The following is a 23,327-nucleotide window of genomic DNA, read 5'->3' on the forward strand; positions in this document are numbered from 1 at the left end:
AACAGTCATTCAATATGTTTACGTCAATCTAACCTAACCTTAAACCGCGCTGCAATTTATTGAAGAATCCAAATACAATAAACATTTGTAAGTTTCTTACAAATGTATATTTGACTATATAATATGAACCTTAGAAGAGATATGAATTGTGAAAACAATAATTCTGAGAAAATATAACATGAGAATAATACCAAATACAATGGCCGCATGGGCTAAGTGCTTTTGCCTTTCCTTGAGCGAAAAACCGAACCAAAATGAAACCGACTTTCACAAATACCCTCGTATGAAGAATTCAAAAACCTCATATAGTCTTAATTTCTCTCAAATCTCAAACGTCATTATATTTTGAACAATTTCAGTAGGTCTTCTTATAAAATCATAAATAGCAGCCTGCTTTTCATAGAAAGCAAACTTGGAATAAAAGCTGTATAATAGTGTCATAAACACACTTCGCCTCAAACTGCAGCTTTATTCACCTCACGCTGAATAAACTCCTTATTTTTGTCTAATGAAGTTAATTAGGTTGCAGTTTATGTCGACAGAACATTCCGGGCTATCGAATATAGTTGCAAAGGAACACTGAATACTGTTCGTATGATTTCCGATCACGTTTCATCGCTGCTATCTTGTTTACTGGTGTGGTCGCCACAGTACTGGGCAGTGCAGGTAACCCGATATATATATATTAATTAATCGTAATTGTACTTAGGTTCGAAAATAGGGCATCAATAAAAAAATATATATATATATATATATATATATATATACACCATCTTGGCAACTGATAATTTACCACAATGGTTTCCAGGGGAAACCAAGTGGAGGTCAACCTAATATGGTATATTGCTAGCAATGGGTTTATGCACATTACTAACAATCATCTTCCCTCCGAAGGTATGTGATTTCCACCACTCATGAGGACCACAACACTAGGGGAATTGCAACTACGTTGTCGACGGATAGTCAAAATTATAAATCCAAATAATTAAACAAGCTATTTTATTGCGTAAAAAACAAATAAATAGATACTATGATTACTAAGAGGTATCAAAATTATAAAACTACAACAGTATTATATAAGTGCAAAGGACAAATTACAATTCTGCTATATTTATGAAAATTTTACTTTTATTTTTTTTAAATATAATACTCAGAGGATAGTGCCTGCACATTGCTCCTCTATTAATTTAGAAAAAACGTCATAACACCACATTCAATTGTTGATTTAAAAATGTGCTTAAGAACTACATACTTTTAACAAAATATACACACATTAATTAATTCAGTTAGTGACAAATAATCCACCAAAATAAATATGTTTCTTCTGCACTTAAGAGTGTGTTTTAATACACTAGTAACAAGATACATTTTTGTGTGTAAAAGTTTATGGTTTGAATATTCAAACAATAGTATATAAGGAAATTATTCCAGAAAGTGGTCATCCATAATTCATATCACAAATTAAGAGAAGATTAATTCGATCAAGTAAAAGTCAAATTACTACATTTTATTAATCTATATTTTAAAATGTAAACAGATAATGTAGAAACTGTAGTTCGTTTGTCATTTTATGAATCGTATATCAGATTTCTTTTCGGACTACTCTAATGCTGTGTATACTCTAATAGCTGGCCTTTAATACTTAATCGGAGGATATGGGGACGAGTGCAGATGGCACTCCAAACTCACGGAAGGACTTATGGAGCGGCTGAAGGCCAACTCCCGCCTGATGGATATGACTTTAGTCTGAGGGCACCGCACTTCAGCTCGGGCCGTTAATTCGATTTCGAAATTCGATCCCCGTTTGAATTGGACGGGGGATCGATTGGAGGGGGTATAATATTATTAGAGGTTTTGTAAAATATGTGACGTTGCATTAGGGAAGAGACCAGCTAGAACAAGAATGGGGGGGGCAAAAATAGTGACCTTAATTTATGGATGATCCCAAACAAAATCAAACCTTATAATGGTCAGTGAACATTGAAATAGTCGACATTTTGCTACTTACTAGTATAATACAATAAATAATTCTGATTTTACATAATTCTTAGCGTTTCTATAGCTTTTTCTAATCTCTGGATCTCGCCCTGTGACTGCGACAACTTCTCAGTGTTATTCTTTTGTACCTCTATAGGTACTTTAGTGGTGTAGTCCTCGGCTGCTATTGCTTGTTGTAACTTATTTATAGTTTGAAATAATGTTTCCTTCTTCTTCTCCAGTTTTGTTATTTCTTTTTGGGGATCAATCAAACCCTGTAAAAAGACAAGTGTTACATATATTGGACGACTTTCTATGCTGTGGCTGAAGTGGAAGTACTATATATATTTAAACTACAATTAAAAGTAAATACTAAGTGTTGCATGATATTGTTAAGTTATTTCATTAATGTCAGCCAAGCACCTAACATATCAATTCTGTCTAATGATATCCTTTGAACCACACGATACAGACTTGCATGTGTAGTGTGTGGTTTGCCATAATGTGTATTAAATGTAAAAGTTGGCCAATAAAGCCCAATAAGGTTTATTATTATTTTATATATCTCCCTTTTTACAGGGGTAATATATTCAAACACGCGGGCCTTAGCCAAGCGTGGATGAGTTTAAAAGTTTATTATTATTATTATATACTAAGAGATTAAAATTATCTCTGAAAATACATTAAAATTATTCCTACTTCATATTGTGTATAGCGCCGTGAATCATTGCTATAAATATACACATACAATATATACCTTAAGAATGGAAAAGTATCTGTCAGAATGGAATAGTATATATATTTTTTTTGGTTAGATGTAAAAGTATACTCTATAATTTACATTTTCTTACATATTTTTACACCATTGCGTTTACTACACATTATAATTTTTATTAATAAAAGTTAATTGCAAGAACCCTTAAATATGCTAAAGAAATAGAATAATATACATAAATAAAAAATAACATATCAACTTACTGCAGAAATGAAAATACACATGAAATCCTTTTTAGAGTCTATACAACTTTAAAACAACAACTCACCTTCAGAACCAAATGTACTTCAATCTTATCTGACACAGTTAAAATAGAACAACCAGTCGGAGGCTGCTCATCGGAGAGTTCACTATTGGCCAGCGACTGGAGATTATTGAACAAATTCTTCAGTTGTTCGGCTCTAGGATCCGAGATAATGAGGTGGACGGTGGTCTTCTGCTTGTTGGTGATGTTGTACTCGGAGCGAGTCGATCGGATGAGATGAACCATCTTCATTACAGAGTCCACAGCAGATTCGAGATCTTCTGAACGCCATGGCGACTCTGCGTCCTGTAAAGAGTTAAACAAAACTTTAATAATTGTAATATAGGATTATTCACTTTTAGTAGGAAGAGGGGAATACAATAATAATAATAATAATAATCTCAGGACAATTCACACAGCGCCATCTAGTCCCAAGTTAAGCTAGCTAAAGCTTGTGTTATGGGTACTAGACAACTGATGCAAATACATAGATATTATTTTTTTTTCGTTAAAACATACATATTATACATAGAAAACACCCAGACCGACACAAACAATTATACTCATGAATACAAATGTTTGTGCCGTGCGAGGAATCGAACCCGCGACCATCGGACGTAAAGCGGTGTGCTAAACCACTAGACCACCGAGGTCGTCAATATCGTCATAATAATATCCCTGAACTATCCATGTATACTTAAAGATAAAGTTATACAAGATTATATGGTTTTAGTTATATAATTACCTGACAATATTACTTGACTGCGCAGGGAATCAGTCCTGGATTTATAAATAGGCCATATAGGCCGCGGTCTAGGGCGAGAGCGTCCTAGGGGCAGCAGACTTCAGAGGGAGGACGGTCACTCGATTTCAGAGGATAAAAGTCATAAAAGTCTATATATTTCTATCAGTTGTCTAGTACCCATAACACAAGCTTTAGCTAGCGTAACTTGGGTCTAGATGGCGCTGTGTGAAATGTCCTGAGATTATAGTTTATAGAATCTATTATAACTCACAGTGGGATAACTGGCCACACATATAGACGGACAGCTGGTATCGCTTCTGGGCAGTCGCTGGTACAACTCCTCGGTGACGAACGGCATGAAGGGGCTCAGCAGCTTCAGACCGTACTCCAGCGTGGTATACAGGGTGCGCCGCGCCGCCGCCTTTTGTTGTTCGGTGCCTTGGGCGAATATTGGCTTTAGGTACTCCTGGAGAATGAACCGTCGTGACAACACCATTAATTATTTGTTAATTAATTATTTTTAATATAATAAAAACTGCAATTAAACGTAATATAGACGGACTTAGCCCCCAAAGCTCTTCGATTTCAGAGCAATGCGGCTAAAGTGCATAAATTTGATTTTGAATATCTTTAAACTTATAAATACATATTTTCTTATTTTTACTTTCTCTATCCACCCAAAAAAGGTAGTCTGGAAGAGATTGTTTAGTAATAAGACTGCCTTTTGTTGCAGTTAATGTACTTTTTTTTCTGTAATTGGTGCAATAAAGCATATAAAAAAATAAAAATCAATGAACTAACCAAGTAAACATCACAGAGGTCGTATAACCAGAGGTTGTAGCAGTGCGTGGTCGCTGACGGGAACTCGTACGCCTTAAAGCCAGCGTTCACGCGGCTCACGGCCAGCGACAGCCGAGACAACATCCACCGGTCCATTAGGGAGAGATCATCTGGTAACGTCGGCTCGTGGACCTGCCGATCAATAAGAAATAATAATATCTCAGTACAATTGACAGAAAGCCGTCTAATCGCAAGAACCTGTGTTGTGGGTCCTAGACAATTGAAAGAAATACTTAAATATATAATTTTTGTAAATACATGCACCCATATTAATAAAAACAATCATACACAAGAATACAAATGTGTGTAAAGAAAAAAGATTGTAATATTACTTTCGATTTTCCACTTTAATTTATTTTACTTAAAAAAATTATTCAGTGATACTATCATTAGCTTTTCAACCCTGTACATTGTCGTTATAAATGTGGTAGTCAGGAGCATTGTAAATTGAACCATTTTCCTAAATAACAAAGTGGAATTTTAGAAAATCAATTTTGAACTCTTCATTCTAGTTGTACTTCGTAGTTGATTATTACATACATAATAAAAATATTGCATGAGTGTTTAAATTTTTTTTATTTATAACAAACATATAATGCATAAACCTTTCAAAAATGGATATAAATGTAACAATTCTAATTGAGTAAATAAATTCTAAGTTACATTACCTGGTAAGTGGTGTCTTGCGGGAAGTACATTAGCGCGAACTTGGTTGCGTTCCACAGTTTGTTGCAGAAGAAACGATAACCTTGCACACGAAGAATGTCCAGGTTCAAATCTCGACCTTGAGTCATTGCACATAGGGCGAACCTGGCGGATGAGATTACCATAAGTCAATTTATAAGGCTGGCCTCACATTTCCGAGTTGGCGTGTGTCAATCCGTATTGACGAATTTCCAAAGTCGGTGGGGCGTAATAACCATAGATTCTTAACAAATATGTGGCCAGGGTAATAACTAATAACCATAAACAATAATACTAATAATAATATCATCCACAGTTAGTTAGTTATAGTTTATATCCAAAACATTACACAAACCAATAGAAGAACTACAGTTACATAAACAATTATACATTCCAATACAGTTTCCAGTACATTATCTTTTCCCTTATCCCATTTATTCGTGGTCGGCGTAATATATTTTTCTCTTCCATTCATCCCTGTTCGCAGTCATCGCGTTATTTACTTCCTTTCTTACCATATCATCTTTCACACAGTCCATCCATCTCTTTTTCGGCATTCCTCTGCTTAATACTGATACTACTGATATTATCCGGTAGTTTGTATTCACACATTTCGACTTGTAAAATGTGAACTTACAAGGATTATTTAAAAGAGCAACACACAAGTTTCATGCTCGTTCTTCTTGTGATGTGACATCTTTCCGAATGAGTTATTAGTTTGTTAGTTAGTTATTAGTTACCGATGCTTAAATGAAGTTTATTTGAATAAAGGATTTTCTATTCTATTAGATATTAGTCTCTGGTGGTGATAAACAACTTGGTAGATATAACTCACCGTAAAGCGTCAGTTCCACACTCGGGTATCCCATTGGGATAGTCCTGCTTCTGTCCTTGCTTCGCTTTCTCTATCTCCTTGGGGTCGAGGTTGGACTCGGCCAGCTGTTCCTGCAGCTGTTCCAGAGTGACACCGCGCACCACGTCCACGGGATCGATGACGTTGCCCAAGGACTTCGACATTTTACGGCCGTGCGCGTCCCGGACCATCGGGTGGAGATATACCTCTCTGAAAGGAAAATAATGATTTGAATTATCAACAGTCCCCCCTTATTGATAAAGTTCATTTTTGTAGCATGCTAATGGAATGGGAGTACACCATACAACTACGCCAACGTACCTATCTCGCCTACCCTACGGGGCCGTCAATGAAGGTAATCTTTGTACGAATCATCACGTAAAAGTTTTCTTAGCACGCCATATTGGTAAGTAAATATTTACGCATCAGGTTTTGTCCGCGTATCCAAGCCCTCCTCACTCACACTTACGGATATTAAGTATGATAATTATTTTTCAGAGCAATTCACGGGCCACGGTGGGGCAAGGTGGGCCCTGCCCCACCGTAGCCATGCCTACGAATTGCTCTGTGCAACTTACTTGAATGGCAGCTTGCCCAACAGTCGCTGTCCAAAGAATACCATCCTCGCGACCCAGAAGAATAAGATATCATGCCCAGTCTCCAGTAGACTGCCCGGGTAGAAAGCCTGCAATGCGTAATACATTAAAATTATATTCATTTACCTAAGGATGCATTGAAAGAACTGCTTTTAACAATAAGGCCGTAATTTTGTATACAAATTTAAATATGATAATGCAAATAAAAGTATATTCTATCTATCTATTCAAAATAAGACAATAATATTATTAATTTTAAATATTTTAATCACGATTTATTAAATTCCAATTATAATGCAATTATAATACATTTTAATCTAATTTAACATTGTTACATTTTAAATATTGTATTCACATTTTATTTTCATATTCTACAAATTTTATTTTCCTTAGATTTCCATTTAGGTTTTATAAATTACAAACAAAACTATAGTTACATCTACATATACTGCATAGTGAAATGTGTGCCATTTTGCAGAGATAATTATTTGTTATAAAAAGAAAGATGAAAGATGCTTTCTATCTTTATAATAAAGAAGAAACGTCATGCGGGAAACAGTGTGTATATTATATGTACATTCTTACCCGCATAACAGCCGAAAGCTGCAAGAGAATATAATATGTAAATAAATTAATGGAAGATACTGACCTTAAGATCCTCAGTCTGGTCAGGCCACCCGAAGATCGAGAAGGGGAACAGTCCTGATGAAAACCACGTATCCAATACATCCTCATCCCTGGCCAGCTTTATTTGATCTTTGGGAACGTCTAATTTGACAGCAGCTTTGGAGAGAGCCTCTTCTTCCGTATGAGCTGATACCCAGATCTCTTCTTGTGTTTTCTGTTTGGAGAAGTATTTGTTAATAGAAGATAGAAAGAGAATTTGAAGTTTATAAAGCCTTAAATTTCGTACGTGGCACTTCTAAAAGCCTATCCATACTCCATCCATACTCAATAAATTATATATATATATATTAATGAATAATATTCATATTGTGCACCCGCCTGCACTGAAGGTTTACGCTGGCGGGGTTTATATAGTAATTAAAGACGCTAAAATATGTCTGTCTTTTGATTTTTTAACTTTTCCAGACTAAACAACTGATATTAAAAGAGAGAAGGTATATATACATCGTTTATCTAAAAAAAGCGGATAACTCTCGGTTTACATTTTTTTTATACAAGTTGCAGATATTTAGTAAGAAAAATATACATTAATTTTGTATTGCCCGATTATTCAGTGCTACACACGTAATTTACAGGCTCTATTCACATGAAGTATTAAATTGCATCAAAATTAGGTAAAAGCAAAACAATAAAATTGGACGTGCACAAACATATATTATTTAATATTATAATTTTACGTAATAATAATAATAATATAATAGTAATAAGTTTATTGTGCAAATGTAGTTTAATGTAATGTAATTGGCATATACAGCAGGGTTCAGGGTTGTACAGGGTTGTGCTGTTAAAAGATGTTCCACCTTGGGGTTTTTAGTCGGTAAGACCCGGCAGTACTCGTTACCTCCTCTACGGCGGACGGGTCTTTATGAGGATTTTCCCCAAGAAAAAAAAGGGATGTGCTCGTATCAAGTACATCATTTTACTTTGACCGATTTCCGTAGGTCAAAATTTCGTACAAACTTGTATGAGAATGTACATATCTGCGTACCGTATGCCATAATTATCGTACTTGTACTTGAGTTCCGAACGATTAGCATCTCCGGCAGAGTCACTCAAAGGTTTACACGTATTATTTGAGGTACACAAGATAATAAATGGTGGTATGACATTTATTTTTGTGTGGTCTGTTTTTAATCTCTCGTCTTATATAAACTTAATAATACCCATAGAGATTTAAAATTATCTAAATGAATAATTCGAAGTTCTTATGATTTATATAATGTGGTGCAATAATTTTTATATGTAGTTTGTTTAAAAATTACTATATAAACATTAATGTACGGCTTCAAAGCCTAAGCAAGCTGTTTGGCGGCTGTAATAGGTCAAACAAAGATACTAACGCAGACGCCCTAGTACAGTCTACACATATATTCCTTAACATTATTAATGGAAATTTGTCTTTGCATAGCAAATAATAAAAACATTCAATAGCTCAAAACTAAGTGCTACAAAAGTAAAAAATACGAAAAACATTTAGTAAAATCATGCTAAATACATACATTAATTAATTTAATTTAAAAATACAGGAAATTTCTCAAATACATAATTAACAAAACGCATGCCTGGGTATTGTGATATTGATGCATTTGGTTCTGCCTCGACTATAAACTGAACGTCTTACAAATGATTACATTATCTTATATATAAAATTCTCGTGTCATAGTTTTCGTTCCCATACTCATCCGAAACGGCTTGACCGATTCTCATGAAATTTTGTGAGCGTATTGAGTAGGTCTGAGAATCGGCCAACATCTATTTTTCATTCCCCTTAATGTTAGGGGTAGTCCACCCCTAAATTACTTTTATTTTAAGGCAAAACAACGATTGCCGGGACAGCTAGTTTATATATACTATTCAAAGTATTAACGTTATTCAAACGGTTGCATTATTACTATTTAAAATATAAAGTACATCAATATTAGTTAAAAAAAAGGTGTATTACATTATTTAGCTTAAACAACCACATTTAATACTAATAATTATATATTAAATTTTTTTTAATAAAAAAATATACGGCCTCGGTAGTCTACAGGTTTAGCACACCGCTTTACTTCTGATGGTCGCGGGTTCGATTTCTCGCACGGCATAAATATATCATATTGATGAGTATGCTTGTCTGGGTGTATAATATGTATTTACGAAAAAAAACTATATATTTGTATCAGTTGATTAGTACCCATAATACAAGCTTTAGCTAGCTTAACTTTAGATGGCGCTGTGAAAATTGTTCTGAAATTATCATTATTATTATATATAAACTCCTGTAGCCTTTGAGATGGTATAATATCTTTACATAGTATAAAACAAAGTAGCCGCACGCTGTCTGTTTGCTTATATTTATGAAATTACGCAAGATTTTAATGCAATTATCAGCAATAGACAGTATCTTTCAGCATAATATAAAACAAGCCGAGAAAATCAAAGACTTGAAATGCATCCGTGCGAAATCGAAACGGGTCGCTCGTATGTTCATAAATTATTTACAGGTTTAATTTCAGCTCATAGTAATATTATTAGTTGAGAAAATTATAATTATTCGTTCACTATAGATTAGTTGACATAAATATAAGAATTTATTATAATTTCATCTGCCAAAAATTAGGAATAAATTATTTTTAATGTAATAATCTCCAATTTAATGTATTTTTTTATTACAATTTAATTTTTGATATAATAATTTATATGCTGCTTTGAGCATCATGTTGTGATGTGATAAATGTTCATTCTATTCTATTCTAAATGAGATTTTATTAATAATAAACTTTAAACTATTAAATGATAAATGTTAAATATTATTTATAAATAATTCTACATGTTGTTGCGACTTATATTAAATGAACAGTGAAACAGAGGCAGAACTGGAGGGTTGCCATTAACACTATTATTTATGTTAAACTTTATTGTACATAAAACTTTATGTCTGGATTTTTACTCTATTAGCGTTTTGCAATAACCGTTTTTGCACGCTGGCGAGCACTTTGGTACACAGTTAAAGCTGAAAAAAACTTGTATTGCTTTGTCAAAATTTCTTCTGTGTCCCGTTTTTCTCTTGTTTTTCTACCATTAGTGGTAGATGTTTATCTCTATTTCTAACTCTCCGGTGATAGAAAACTCCGACAAAACAAATTAAACTTAATCACGGCGATAAATTCGTCCTCTTGAAAGGTCGGATTAAAATATTCTTAGCGAAATGTGTGAGCATGTCATTTTGAGTTCACAATGAGATGGAAAATCGACAATAGTGATAGATAGATAGACAGATAACAAGTTTTATTTGTATCTTAGTACACACATAGGCTTAATTACAAGTAATATACAATACTGGTAACATAAAACAATGTAAATAATAAATTAGAGTCCAATAGTATTGGAGTAAACCTGCTGTGTGCCACAGAAATACAAGATGGGTCATAGCTCAGTGTGGAGTGCTCAGTGAATAATATATCGAATAAGTGCTTATTGTTAGAACGGTTAGTTATTTGTATTGCTCACACACATACAGGTGTAATCGTATGGTGTATGCATTTTGTATTGTATACTAATTGTAATTAACTCTATATGTGTGTACTAAGATCCAATAAAAAAATATTATCAGACTACCACTAGATGGAGAATTATATATTTGCATTTGACACTGAAATATCTGCTTAATAGACTTATTATATTTTGTATAATTTAAAACTGGACTACCGTTACGACCTTCTCTAACGGTAATCAAATTCCGATCATTACTGACTGTTCGGAACCAAAGCTCGATTGACAACACTAGGCTTCCAAGCTATATCCTAACTATTAAATGCCTGATGATGCGTCAGGCGGAACACATGTCACAATATCGGTGTAGACTCAAAATAACGGAGTTTTTTGAGTTGAAAATGTGCTTCATTTTCTAGGAGTCTTTGGTTTTAAAAAGCTCAAGAAACGCTGGTATAGTGTAATGACAACCCTCCTTCGAGTGCGGGGTGGCGGGGTGGAGGGGGGCGGGGGCGGTGAACATACACATACAGTAGTACCGCTTGGGGGCAGCAGCCGTCGTGCGCGGATTCGGCAGCTCTTCTTACGACCGGAGCGCGTTCGGCGACGGCGCGGGGCCGTTTTCGTTTGATCCACTCGATCCTCGTCCTTATCCAGTCACAAATAAGTTCGATTTTGCTTCGTCACGTTAGCGTTTTTATAGTTCGAATTAGATATTCAAAACGATGATTCTCTTCCATAAAATTTTCATATATATACACATATATGTTCTCTTTTGATATATGACAGTAATGGTAAAAAAAATCTTAGAATGACTTTTTAAATTAAGTAGTTTAAAATGAGTTATTCATTCCCAGTTCCCCCTAAAACCATTGTGATAAGTTCCTATTGAAGTTGTCACAATGGTAACTGACCCCATGCTCATCATCATCAATCTCCACTGGTGCCCGACTTTCAATTATTATTGTATAAGTATTGAAATGTCAAACTGCGTTGGGTAGACTGCAAAAGATGCCATTAAGAGAAAAGTCTACCTTATTCCCAATTATTATTACTGAATTTACAATAAAATAAAGAATATTAGTATATTATCAAATAGTTACCTGTATGGGGGCTATAACACGGTAGGCCGGTATTCGGTGGCCCCACCACAGCTGCCTGGAGATGCACCAATCACGGATCTCCTCCATCCAGTGGTACCATATCTTCTCATGCACTTCCGGAATGATCTTCAACTCTCCACTCTTCACTGCCTTAATAGCTTCAGCTGCCATTTTGTCGCATTTTATATACCTGTGGAGAATTAGGGTGACATTACAAATACCTATGATTTCATAGTGACCGACTGAAAGATTTTATGATCTGAGGAAAGTTTACTGTGAAACTCAAAACCGTAATTTGATGTTTTCATGTATTAGTTCCTTTTCCGTTTAGTTTACACACTTTATAATAGCATAAACATCGTCCACATAAAATTATCTTATTACTAACCGCGACTTCATCTGCATTTTTATATATGTAAGGTAGCATATATATGTTGGTCCCTAAGAAATCTCCTACTATTAAGAGCCAACTCGTCATGCTTACACAGTAAGGTTCTTTGAACTTAATATATTTTTACACTCTTAATTAATTATAATACAATATTGATATTAACTAAAATTGGATCATTACATGCGATTTTTTATGTACAAGTAATTTTAACATACATATATTAACAACTAACCACTGTGGCTTGAGCATGGGTTCGACCACATCCTTGGAGCGGCTGCACAGCGGCACAACCATGGGGTTGCTCTTCGTCTCGCGGTACAGCTTCAAATCCTCGAGAGCTTTGATCACATTGCGGCGCACGTCGAAACGTTTCATGCCCTGAATGAGGTAACAAATAATCGGAGATAAAAGCAGAGCTTGTGTTATTGGTACTAGATAATTTATAGAAATACTTAACCACATTTTTTTGTAAATATACCTACATAATGTCTGAGTGTTTTCTATACACATAGTTTCATAGATACAGGCTTAAAAAAATCAGATCAATACAAATATAGAAACACTTAAATATATTTTTTTTTAATACATACATAATGTCTTAGTTTTTTTATTTTTAATAAATGCATGTTTAAAAACACCTAGAACAATATAAACGACTACACTCATACACCATTTTTTACATATATAAAATTTTTTGTTTGTTTGATTGTTTGCGAAGAATGGAAATTCGAGATCATTTAAAGCAAGGTAGTGCTTTACTGAGTCATTTTTATGTAATTGGACGGCAAATAAGCTGACCACATCCTGATGGAAAACGTGATGGTAATGTGGTAACCGTCGCCTACATTCGTGAACAGCAACACTGGTTCTATTCCAACCATCGCCTATATCAGGCATATATCATGTGACAACCGTGATACCACTCATCCGTTGCAATTACAGAGAACTAAGATGTCGTGCCTATAATATACTCACAGAGAATTGAGCACAGTTGTCCAGCATCCTGCCTTCATCATCAAAGATGGTGATGAATGGCAAATTGTGTCGCTTGCCAATCTCGTAGTCGTTTGGATCGTGTGCCGGTGTGATCTTTACAGCACCTGTACCATAACATTAAAATAATCATATTCATCACATATATCACATAATTTTATAAATTAAATTTATAAAATTACATGATGGACAAACATGTCCAATCATAATATTAATATCTGAAGCAAAAACTTTGTACCTCATTTAACAAAAATTGCGCGGTCGTAGGGGTATAAAATTTCTTTGATGATACTTCGTTAGTGTTTAAAATTGGTCGCCAATGTAATCAATTAGACGATGTAAATTATGCTATCTCTGCTATACTAAATTGGTTCACATGTAATAATCTATTATTGAACTCCAACAAAACTAAGTGCATTAAATTCACGCTGCCTAATGTAAAACAAGTAAATACGCAGCTATTGCTTAATGATGAAATAGTAAATTTTGTTAATGATACAGTTTTTTTAGGAATAACAGTGGACTCGAAGTTACAATGGGGGCCCCATATTTCAAAATTAGCCAGTAGACTTAGTTCTGCTGCTTATGCAATTAGAAGGATAAGGCAATTAACAGACGTGGCGACGGCAAAACTTGTATATTTTAGTTATTTCCATAGCATTATGTCATATGGCATACTGCTATGGGGTAAAGCTGCCGATATAAATACTATATTTATTTTACAAAAGAGAGCCATACGTTCTATTTATGGTATGGGTTCTAGAGAGTCATTACGTCAATGCTTTAAACAATCAAATATCCTCACCGTTGCCTCACAGTACATCATCATCTGCTTCTTCCTTATCCCATTTATTTGGGGTCGGCGTAATATGTTTTTCTCTTCCATTCATCTCTGTTCGCAGTCATTCCGTTGCCTCACAGTACATTTATGAAAATATTATGTATACAAGGAAAAACTTAGATAGTTTCAAGAAACTTAAAGACTGTACAAGTAGAAACTTACGCAATAAAAATAAGCTAATTTTACCTAAATGCCGTCTACACAAAGTTAGTAATTCATTTTATGGTAATTGCGTAAGATTCTATAATAAACTGCCAGAGTCTACGCTAAATCTTACAGAGAGGCAATTCAAATCTTATATTAAACAAATGTTATGTAAAAAAGCCTATTATAAGATAGATGAATTTATAGATGATAGCAATATATAGCAAGAATAAGTTTATTTGCGGACAACGTTATAATTTTAATTTTCATACTGCTTTCTTGATAGCGTAGCGGCTTTTGTATTGATTGCCGCATGCATCCTTATGTAAAGTGCGAATACTGTAACTACCATATAGTAATTTTTATAGCTGTGACGTGGTCGTGTGGAATGAGTAGTCATGCTCACTAAAATGTCCAGACATGTGGCGGCGTGGTGGGCCGGGTCAATGGGCTCCCTAAAATATGGTCGAGCGCAGTGATGGCTGGCTCATCCGTCATACTCGTGAACGAGTGCTGCTTGTAGCGACTGGTCTGCTCTTATCACTACGACTGATTTAACCTTATTGCATATTTATATTTGACCCAAAAATTAGTGCTTGTTGGTAGTTTGTATTCACACGTTTCGACTTGTAAATGTAAACTTACAAGGATTATTTAAAAGAGCAACACACAAGTTTCTTGCTCGTTCTTCTTGTGATGAGACAGCTTTCCGAACGAGTGGTAGATAAAAAACAAATTGTTATGACTATTCAAAAGTGCTTAAATTAAGTTTATTTGAATAAATGATTTTCTATTCTATTCTATTCTATTCCAGGACTTAGTTCGACCACTAATTGAACATAATGATTTTATTTATATATTTCGACACCATACACATTTTATGTAACTACATCCCTTCAATATTTAATTAATTTAATATAATATAATAACTTTGTACATTCTTAAAATATCTATTGTTTACTTGTATATACAGTTATCAAAATTAAATTATAACTTCTTGACTTGACCACGACTATGAGATCCCATCCTTGCGCCAAAGTTGGATCCGCCCTTGCATAGCCACACGTATAGTCTTTGACAATAGAACTTTACTAATGTTCAAACTTATAATTTAAAATAGTTATGGTCGAATTTCGACCACTAGTATGAATAAGTTTTACACCTAAATGAATGTAAACTTTTGTATCCTATATTTTCTTTTTACTTTATAAATTAAACAGAACTTACAGAAAATGTAAACTTTTCATCTTAAAAATTATCATATAAGCAATCACCAAATGAAAATAGTAACATATCCATTTCAATGTATCACATTTTGAATCTTGAGGGTTTTGACTGTATGTATATATCACTACTTACTGTAACAGTTCATACTCGTATTTGTATTCACTTTCTAGATTGTATTTGAAAAATATTAAGTGTAACTTCAAAAAGCAAAAACAATATTGTAATGTATATGTAATCATCTCATCGTCATCATCAAAAAATCCAACCAGTATCGAAGTATCCAATAGCAACAACCCAAGTAACTCACACATAATATGAGATAGCATTATTAATTGTATAACATAATATAGATGTACACATACTTTTTGTTTATGTGTACTTATGCATGATTAGTTTGAAATTTTGTTGACATTTTCAACCATATAAAAAAGTTGTAGTGGGCAACACTGACCGGTTCCGAAGTTGATGTCCACATAATCATCCGCGATGACTGGAAGCTTTCGCTGGCAGAATGGATGCACCAAGTGTTTCCCAATCAGATGTTTGTACCTATAACAATGGTTTTTATTACTTTGAAATTCTAAACTAGCTGACCTAATAGTAATCGCTAACCGTCACCTATGTACCATTTCAGAGGATTAGGATGTCATCCCTGAAACGGCTGGATCGATTTTGAGGCTTTCACTCGCAGACAGGTAATGAGTATTATAAGGACCTATTGGTTTTAGAAATTTGATATATTTTAATAAAAAAAAAGTTAAATTTCCGGTGCCCCAAGTAGGCTAACATGTAATAGATTGCTAGTATATAATAAAAATGAACATATTGCTGTCTATACCTGAAATATATATGAAAATAAAACGCAACACGAGTAAAAGTAAGTATATGATAAAAACGTAACAGATTATTGTCTATATATAAAAGATATATAAGAAAAACTACTGTAAGACTTTATCAATGTAATAGTACACGAAAGAATTATATTCCATCCAATTATCATTACCTAACGGAAATTTTATTAAGGATTTACAACTTAATACAAAATACCAATGATTAGATTATAAAGAAATGTGCTAATATACTATTAATGGTACATAATTCATAATAAATGTTATACACAAATGACTATAATAAACTGGCTTTCAAAAAAAAAAGTCATTCAATTAAGTTTCTTGCCAGTTCTTCTCAATTGGATCTATATACCGAACTGGACGGTAGGGAATAAATAAAATTATAATGTAAAAATTTGACGTTCATAAGCGGCTAAAATGTCCTACATGAATAAATGATTTTTGAATTTTGAATTTTTTTGACTGTGAATTGTAAATCAATGGTAAATTTTAGTACATATCTCAGAAATATATACAGAGTACTTGTGTAAATATTTCTTGATATAAACAGTACTTTTATTTTATTTACTATTTATTTAAGTTTAAGTAGTAAATAATTTATTTCTAAAGGTTGTCTGTCTCTAAGAGATAGCATTAGCGATAAGACTGCCATTTGTATTTGGTGCAATAAAGTATAAATTGACGACTTCGATGGTTTAGCGGTTTTGCACACCGTCTTATATCTATCGGTCGCGGGTTCGGTTCCTCGCACGGTACAAATATTCATGAGCAATTATTGTTTGTATCAGTCTGGGTGTTTTCTATATATATTATATGTATTTATAAAAAAATGTAACTGTATATTTATATCTGTTGTCTAGTAACAATAACACAAGCTCTGCTTAACGTGGAACTAGATGGTGCTATATGATGAGAAACGTGTATGGCAATAGTTGTTCATGAACGGTATTTTTTTTAATGTCTGACATAGACACCTATATAATTACACAATGTAAATAAACTGGCTTTAAAAAAAAACAGTTGATTTTATTACCAGTCCCTTTGAATTGAATCTGTAAACTAAACTGGATGGTAGGGAAAAATATTGATACAAAAAACTTAACGTTCATAAGTGGCTAAAATGTCCTACATGAATAAATGTGTTTTTAATTTATTTTGTGAATTATCAATGGGATTGGAAAATTGGAAAAAAAATATTAATAAATTAACCTTTCATCATTAGGGTGTACAGCCACGGCAACGTCCCCGAGCATCGTCTCGACGCGCGTGGTGGCCACAATCACCTCCTCATCAGAACCTTCAACTTTGTACGCGAACAACACCAGAACGCCGAACTCCACCTATCAAGCATGTCCAAAGACATAGAAATAATCTTAATACAAGCACTTTCGAATAGTCACATTTTTTTTATTCTACCACTCATTTGGAATGCAGGCTCATCACAAGAAGAACGAGCAGGAAACTTGCGTGTCATCAGTTACAGTCACAGTAGGCATCAACTAAGAAAGGATTTTGATAAATTCCACCCCTAAGGGGATAAATTGACGCGAGCGAAGCCGCGGGCAAAAGATATTTGTATATAGACTCGAAAAATATTATCAGTATAAATAACAACAACCCTGTATAATTTATACACTATCTAGTCCCAGGAAAAGCAGTTTGTGTTATGAACAACAGCTATAAATAATTAGCTATTTTTTTCTATCAGTTATAACAGGATACTGAACCCTAGGATCGTCATATGATAAAAGTCATTCCTTATCCTGAGATCCTGATAGCCTCGGCGGTCTAGCGGTATACTTCCCACGGTCGCGGGTTCGATTCCTGGTGCGGTGCAAATATATTGTAGTTATGAGTAAGATTGGTTGTATCGGTCTGTATTTTATCGTAAATATATACATAATATATGTAGAAAACATATATTTTGTATACATATAATTACAAAAAAGTGTATCTAACTTTTTATATCATTTGACTAGTACCTATAAGTCTCTGCTTAACTTGGGACTAGATGGCGTTGTGCGAAACGTCAAGGGTTATTATTATTACCCACAATATTAATGTTATTTTTATTACCATCCACATACATACATAAATATAATGTAGAATTATAAATAACCCTCAAAAAAAGTCTAAGCTAATTACATTGTATTTACAAAATACCTTTTGTTCATATCCAGGTATCGTTAGCAGAGTTCTTTCAGCGATCGTGACCTTGTCCACTTCGATATCAGATATAGCACTCTTGAGTGTACAAGACCAGTTCACCATACGGTTGGCCCGATAGATGTCGCCGGCGTCATGGAGCCGGACGAAGGCTTCGTTGACGGCGCGACACATGGACGGGTCCATGGTGAATCGTACACGGGACCAGTCGAATGAAGAGCCCAGTGAACGGAGTTGCTCGTAGATTCTGTCGCCTTTTCTGAATTAAACCATTCATTTATATATTAAACTAGCTGTTCCCGCGACTTCGTCCGCGTGGAATTTAACTTTATTTTTTCTAAAATAAAAGTAGCCTAAGTTACTCCTTTTACATCAGCTACCTGCCAAAAAAAGTCCCGTCAAAATCGGCAGCCATTTCAGAGATTAGCCGGAACAAACAGACAGACATACAAAAATTGTAAAAAATGCTATTTTGGTGAATGTACCGTTTTTATATTCAAATGCATGTAGTAAAAAACGTTTATTTCAATATTACAAACAGACACTCCAATCTTATTTATATGTATAGGTGGATTCATTAGTGATGACACGGTACAAATATTTTGTACTCATGAGTATGATTTATATTATTGATTGTATCGGTCTGAGTGTTTTCTATGTATAATATAATATGTATTTACGAAAAAAATATATATCTATGTATTTATATCAGTTGTCTAGTACCCATAACACAAGCTCTGCTTACCTTGTGACTAGATGACGTCGTTTGAATTGTTCAGAGGATTGTTCATTATTTGAATATTGGAAATTTTATGTACAAAATTTCATTTCATGAGAATATTGGTTTATATTGGTCTTGGTGTTTTTTATTATGATAATTTTTAACAAACTTCTGCTTAGTTTTAGATATAGTTGACGGTGTGTTAATTGTACAGTTGAGTTATATATTTATATAAAAAGAAATCAGATCTCGACTTACTGGTTTCTCCATTCCCAAACGCGTTTAATGAAGTCTTCTCTCCCAATGTCGTGTCTGGTTTTTTTCTCTTCTCTCCATATTTTCTTCTCCACAACAACTTGTGTCGCAATACCGGCATGGTCACAGCCTGGGTTCCACAGTGTCGTACGGCCATTCATCCTATTGTAAGGGCATATTTTTAGTGGTATAGCTTTTTATTTTATTTTTATTATATGTGGGTACTTAACACGTTACAGACCGCATGCCCACCGGTGAGTCACTCCGCAATGAAAGTAAATTTACACGTTGGGACCGAGTGATCACCCGTGGGCAGTTTACTTGAAATAAATCTAAGGGTTAAATAATATCTACCTCAAACTATTGTACACTAAAAACAATATGTAATACAATAAAAAAAATGCCTATCTGAAATAGACATTTTTTTGCCCACGGGTGATCACTCGGTCCCAGCGTGTAAATTTACTATCATTATTCACAATAGGATTTTTCAATGTAGTCCTCAATGTGTTAAGTTAGTATATGTAAGCAACATTATAAGCATTCAAATTTAAACATGAGTCTTAAGTGTAAACGTCTTTGAATCCATAATATGATAGATATCCTTAATTCTGATTCTGATCATGGGTTTGATGCTTGGATGATGCAATAATTTGTATTCATGAGTGTCGTCGTCGATCTCTTATTGTATTAATTTATTGGTAAAGGCTATAACAGAATAGCAGAGAGGGTGGATTCACTGCTCCCTCTGAGTTATAGACCGTTTTGTCTCCTTCATTACTTTTAAATTTTATTATTGTATGGGCAGCAATTGTATTAGTTTTTGTTTGAGACAAAGAAAGATGATTATTATTATCATCATTGCTTCTATCAGTTTGGTTGTTTTCTATGTACATTATCTTATATATAAAATTCTCGTGTCACAGTTTTCGTTCCCATACTCCTCCGATACAGCTTGATCGATTCTCATGAAATTTTGTGAGCGTATTGAGTAGGTCTGAGAATCGGCCAACATCTATTTTTCATCCCCCTAAATGTTACGGGTAGTCCACCCCTAATTTTTTTTTTTATTTTAAGGCAAAACAACGTTTCCCGGGACAGCTAATATATATATAAAAAATGTATTAAGGTATTAATACCAGTTGTCTAGCATGCATAATCAATTTCTGCTTAACTTGACACTAGATTGCGCTGTACTAATTGTTCAGAGTTATAATGTCATTCTAAGGATATTGTTATGAGAGGGCATTGTAAATATAATTTTGTAGTTAATATTTAAAATATTGATTTCATAATTAACATACAAGGATAAGACATAGAAATTCTATAAAGCTGTACAGTGTTATTTGAATATAGGTTTTTGTATAGACACTTAGATATAAGAGTAGAAGATATAATAATAATAATATTATTTATTTATTTAAACCTTCATCAGTGTACAGTTTAATGCCATCCTGACTCCTAAACTAGTATGAGTTGTATATCCTGATATACAACTCATAGGAGTCAGTTCCTTCCCAAAACAAGTATAACAGTTTTAATTTACATGTTCACTTAAACTTAATTAATATTTAATTGAATTTAGCTTCTGTTTGAGTGCCTGTGTGTGTGTATTATAGTGTGTAGTATATTATATACATATTCCTACATATATATATATATATATATAGAGTACTACAATGTTATATAGTTATTTACAATAGATTTTTATAAAAAAAATGTATACATACCTATGCCATCTAGTGATAGCATCTTCCACAGCGTTTGTGAGTGCGTGCCCCAGATGTAAGCTGCCGGTCACATTGGGCGGGGGTATGACCATAACAAATTTACCTTTTGGATTCGGGTCTAGGATGGATTTTCGCTGAAATATGATAGTAATATTATTAATTTACAGATTTCTGCCATGTTCTCCATTTCTGTTGAAGTTGTTTTCATTAGATAACAAAAATTTTTTATTTTCAAAAATAATTATTTCACAATATTTATTATTAAGACTAGTAACATTACATAATCAATTGCATCATTATAGGAATAATATAAATGTTTTTACTTTATATTTTCCAGGGGGTGGGGGTTGTCAGTAATGAGAACTTGTGGAAATCTTCCTAATAGTCTACCATATCAGATCTCTACATAGACAATTCTTGAAACCATTGTGGTTACTTCCTTTTACATGCAGATATTTAAAAAAAGGTAAATGCATAATGAACTGATGCCATTCAAGATGCTTTCAAGCTAAATATACAGTAGAGGATCCACTTGGCACGAATTATAGATGCCTGGAGAGTATTGGTTGAAAGCATTCCTGGTGGTTACAACCCATAGCCTTGAGGAATCGGCTAAGAATGAGAATATTAAGAAAATCATATTTACCCCATATTCTGGTTTAAAGAAGCCTTGCTTCTCCCACCAGGCGTACCATGCAGCCTCTACATATTGTGGGCTGTATGCATCAGGAATAGATCCTGATATATCCTTTTTGTCTCCAGGTTTAGTGTCAGCTGAATATACTGCACTTTCTTTTGTTTCCTTAACCTTTTTCTGTAAATGAAAATAAAATAAAAAAATCTTGATATGATTGTACTAAGGTGAGTAATAAATAACACACTGATGAATGTGATGGAAGCTAAACAAATCCATCCAACACAAAAACAAATTCAATTAAATAAATATTTATTTCTTTTAGAATTATTCAAATATTACAACTTTAATTATACATTGAAACCCGCACAAGGAACTTGTATTGTGACAAAATTTATGATATGTTATTATTTATGCCTGCCCAAATAGAAGATAAGTGTGAAAAAAGGTAGTTTCTCATAAATATAGAGTAAAAATTTACATTCCAATGACATATTTTGTAAATTGCTTAAAATATTACATTATTTATGTTCCACATGTAATGTGGAATTTATTTTATATACTCATCATTTATTTGAACCTTTATAGAAATTATACTAGTTTCACCTTGAACAAAAAATTTATAGTTTCTTAGTCACATTACTTCAGATTTATAACCATAATATATAGCATGCATTGCATGGAAATAATGACGCAAGCAATGAAACAATTGCAAGCATTTAAGTACCTTTCACTTAACATATTGCAAGCTTTGTAATAACCTATGCTACATGTAACAAACCATATGGGTTTATTTTTTTTTTAATTTCATAAATAAAAAAAATAAAAATACCTTGTGATATTCTATTTTAATGAACGTAAACTAGGTACCTCTGGTTTTTCTTTCTGCACTACAGGCGTTGCACTTTTCTTATCCAATTTTGCCTTGAGTTTCTCCAATTTTGCGGCCTTTTTTGCCTCCTTTTCTAGTTGTTTAGCAGTCTTCTCCTGTGGCTGTTCGCCAGAAAGACCATTCTGGACTTCGGTGTCAGTCATAATTCACGAAAAACCAAATAAATATCATTCGCTAAAAGGAACTGCGACAGAAAAGAAATATTGGTGTGTTGAAATGAAAATCACAGACGGCAATTATAAATCGAGCCTTGCAGTTGTGGAACCAATGCAATAAATCATAGCTGTCACTGTCATAGCAGTTGACTTATTAGAGCAGTCTGTATGGATTTGTTGTAGATATTGTTCTGTGGCTGTAGCTGTCAAATTTAGCCGGTTAATCTATCCTTCAGCATAATACTTATATATTATACATCGAAATTGCGGTCGATCTACCGTATTCTTTGGAACCCGCATACATAATGAATATTTCACGCTTCTACTTCGTGTTGTGTCTTCTATTCAC

General features: G+C 33.7%; 1 protein-coding gene across 2 annotated transcripts; it reads right to left on the bottom strand.

Moving 5' to 3' along the window:
- Positions 1-1,002: 1,002 nt before the first annotated feature.
- On the bottom strand, positions 1,003-23,262 carry LOC131846751 (valine--tRNA ligase). Of its 2 annotated transcripts, XM_059196136.1 has the most exons (19): positions 22,802-23,262; positions 21,944-22,111; positions 21,298-21,431; positions 19,571-19,729; positions 18,589-18,850; positions 17,635-17,765; positions 16,026-16,123; positions 13,345-13,469; positions 12,602-12,747; positions 11,979-12,168; positions 11,407-11,523; positions 7,364-7,555; positions 6,697-6,803; positions 6,101-6,328; positions 5,250-5,391; positions 4,543-4,713; positions 4,013-4,207; positions 3,021-3,302; positions 1,003-2,252 (listed from the first exon to the last, which is right to left on the bottom strand). In XM_059196136.1, exons 1-19 carry the CDS (start codon positions 22,964-22,966, stop codon positions 2,037-2,039), a joined length of 3,228 nt encoding a protein of 1,075 aa, XP_059052119.1. In that variant the 5' UTR covers positions 22,967-23,262; the 3' UTR covers positions 1,003-2,036. The 2 variants fall into 2 exon arrangements, with proteins under 2 accessions (XP_059052119.1, XP_059052120.1); XM_059196137.1 differs by lacking the exon at positions 11,407-11,523 and having other exon boundaries at positions 22,802-23,258.
- Positions 23,263-23,327: the final 65 nt, after the last annotated feature.

This window comes from Achroia grisella, unplaced genomic scaffold (assembly GCF_030625045.1).
Source record: "Achroia grisella isolate CSIRO2021 unplaced genomic scaffold, CSIRO_AGI_Agris_v1 utg512, whole genome shotgun sequence".
NCBI lineage: Eukaryota > Metazoa > Arthropoda > Insecta > Lepidoptera > Pyralidae > Achroia > Achroia grisella.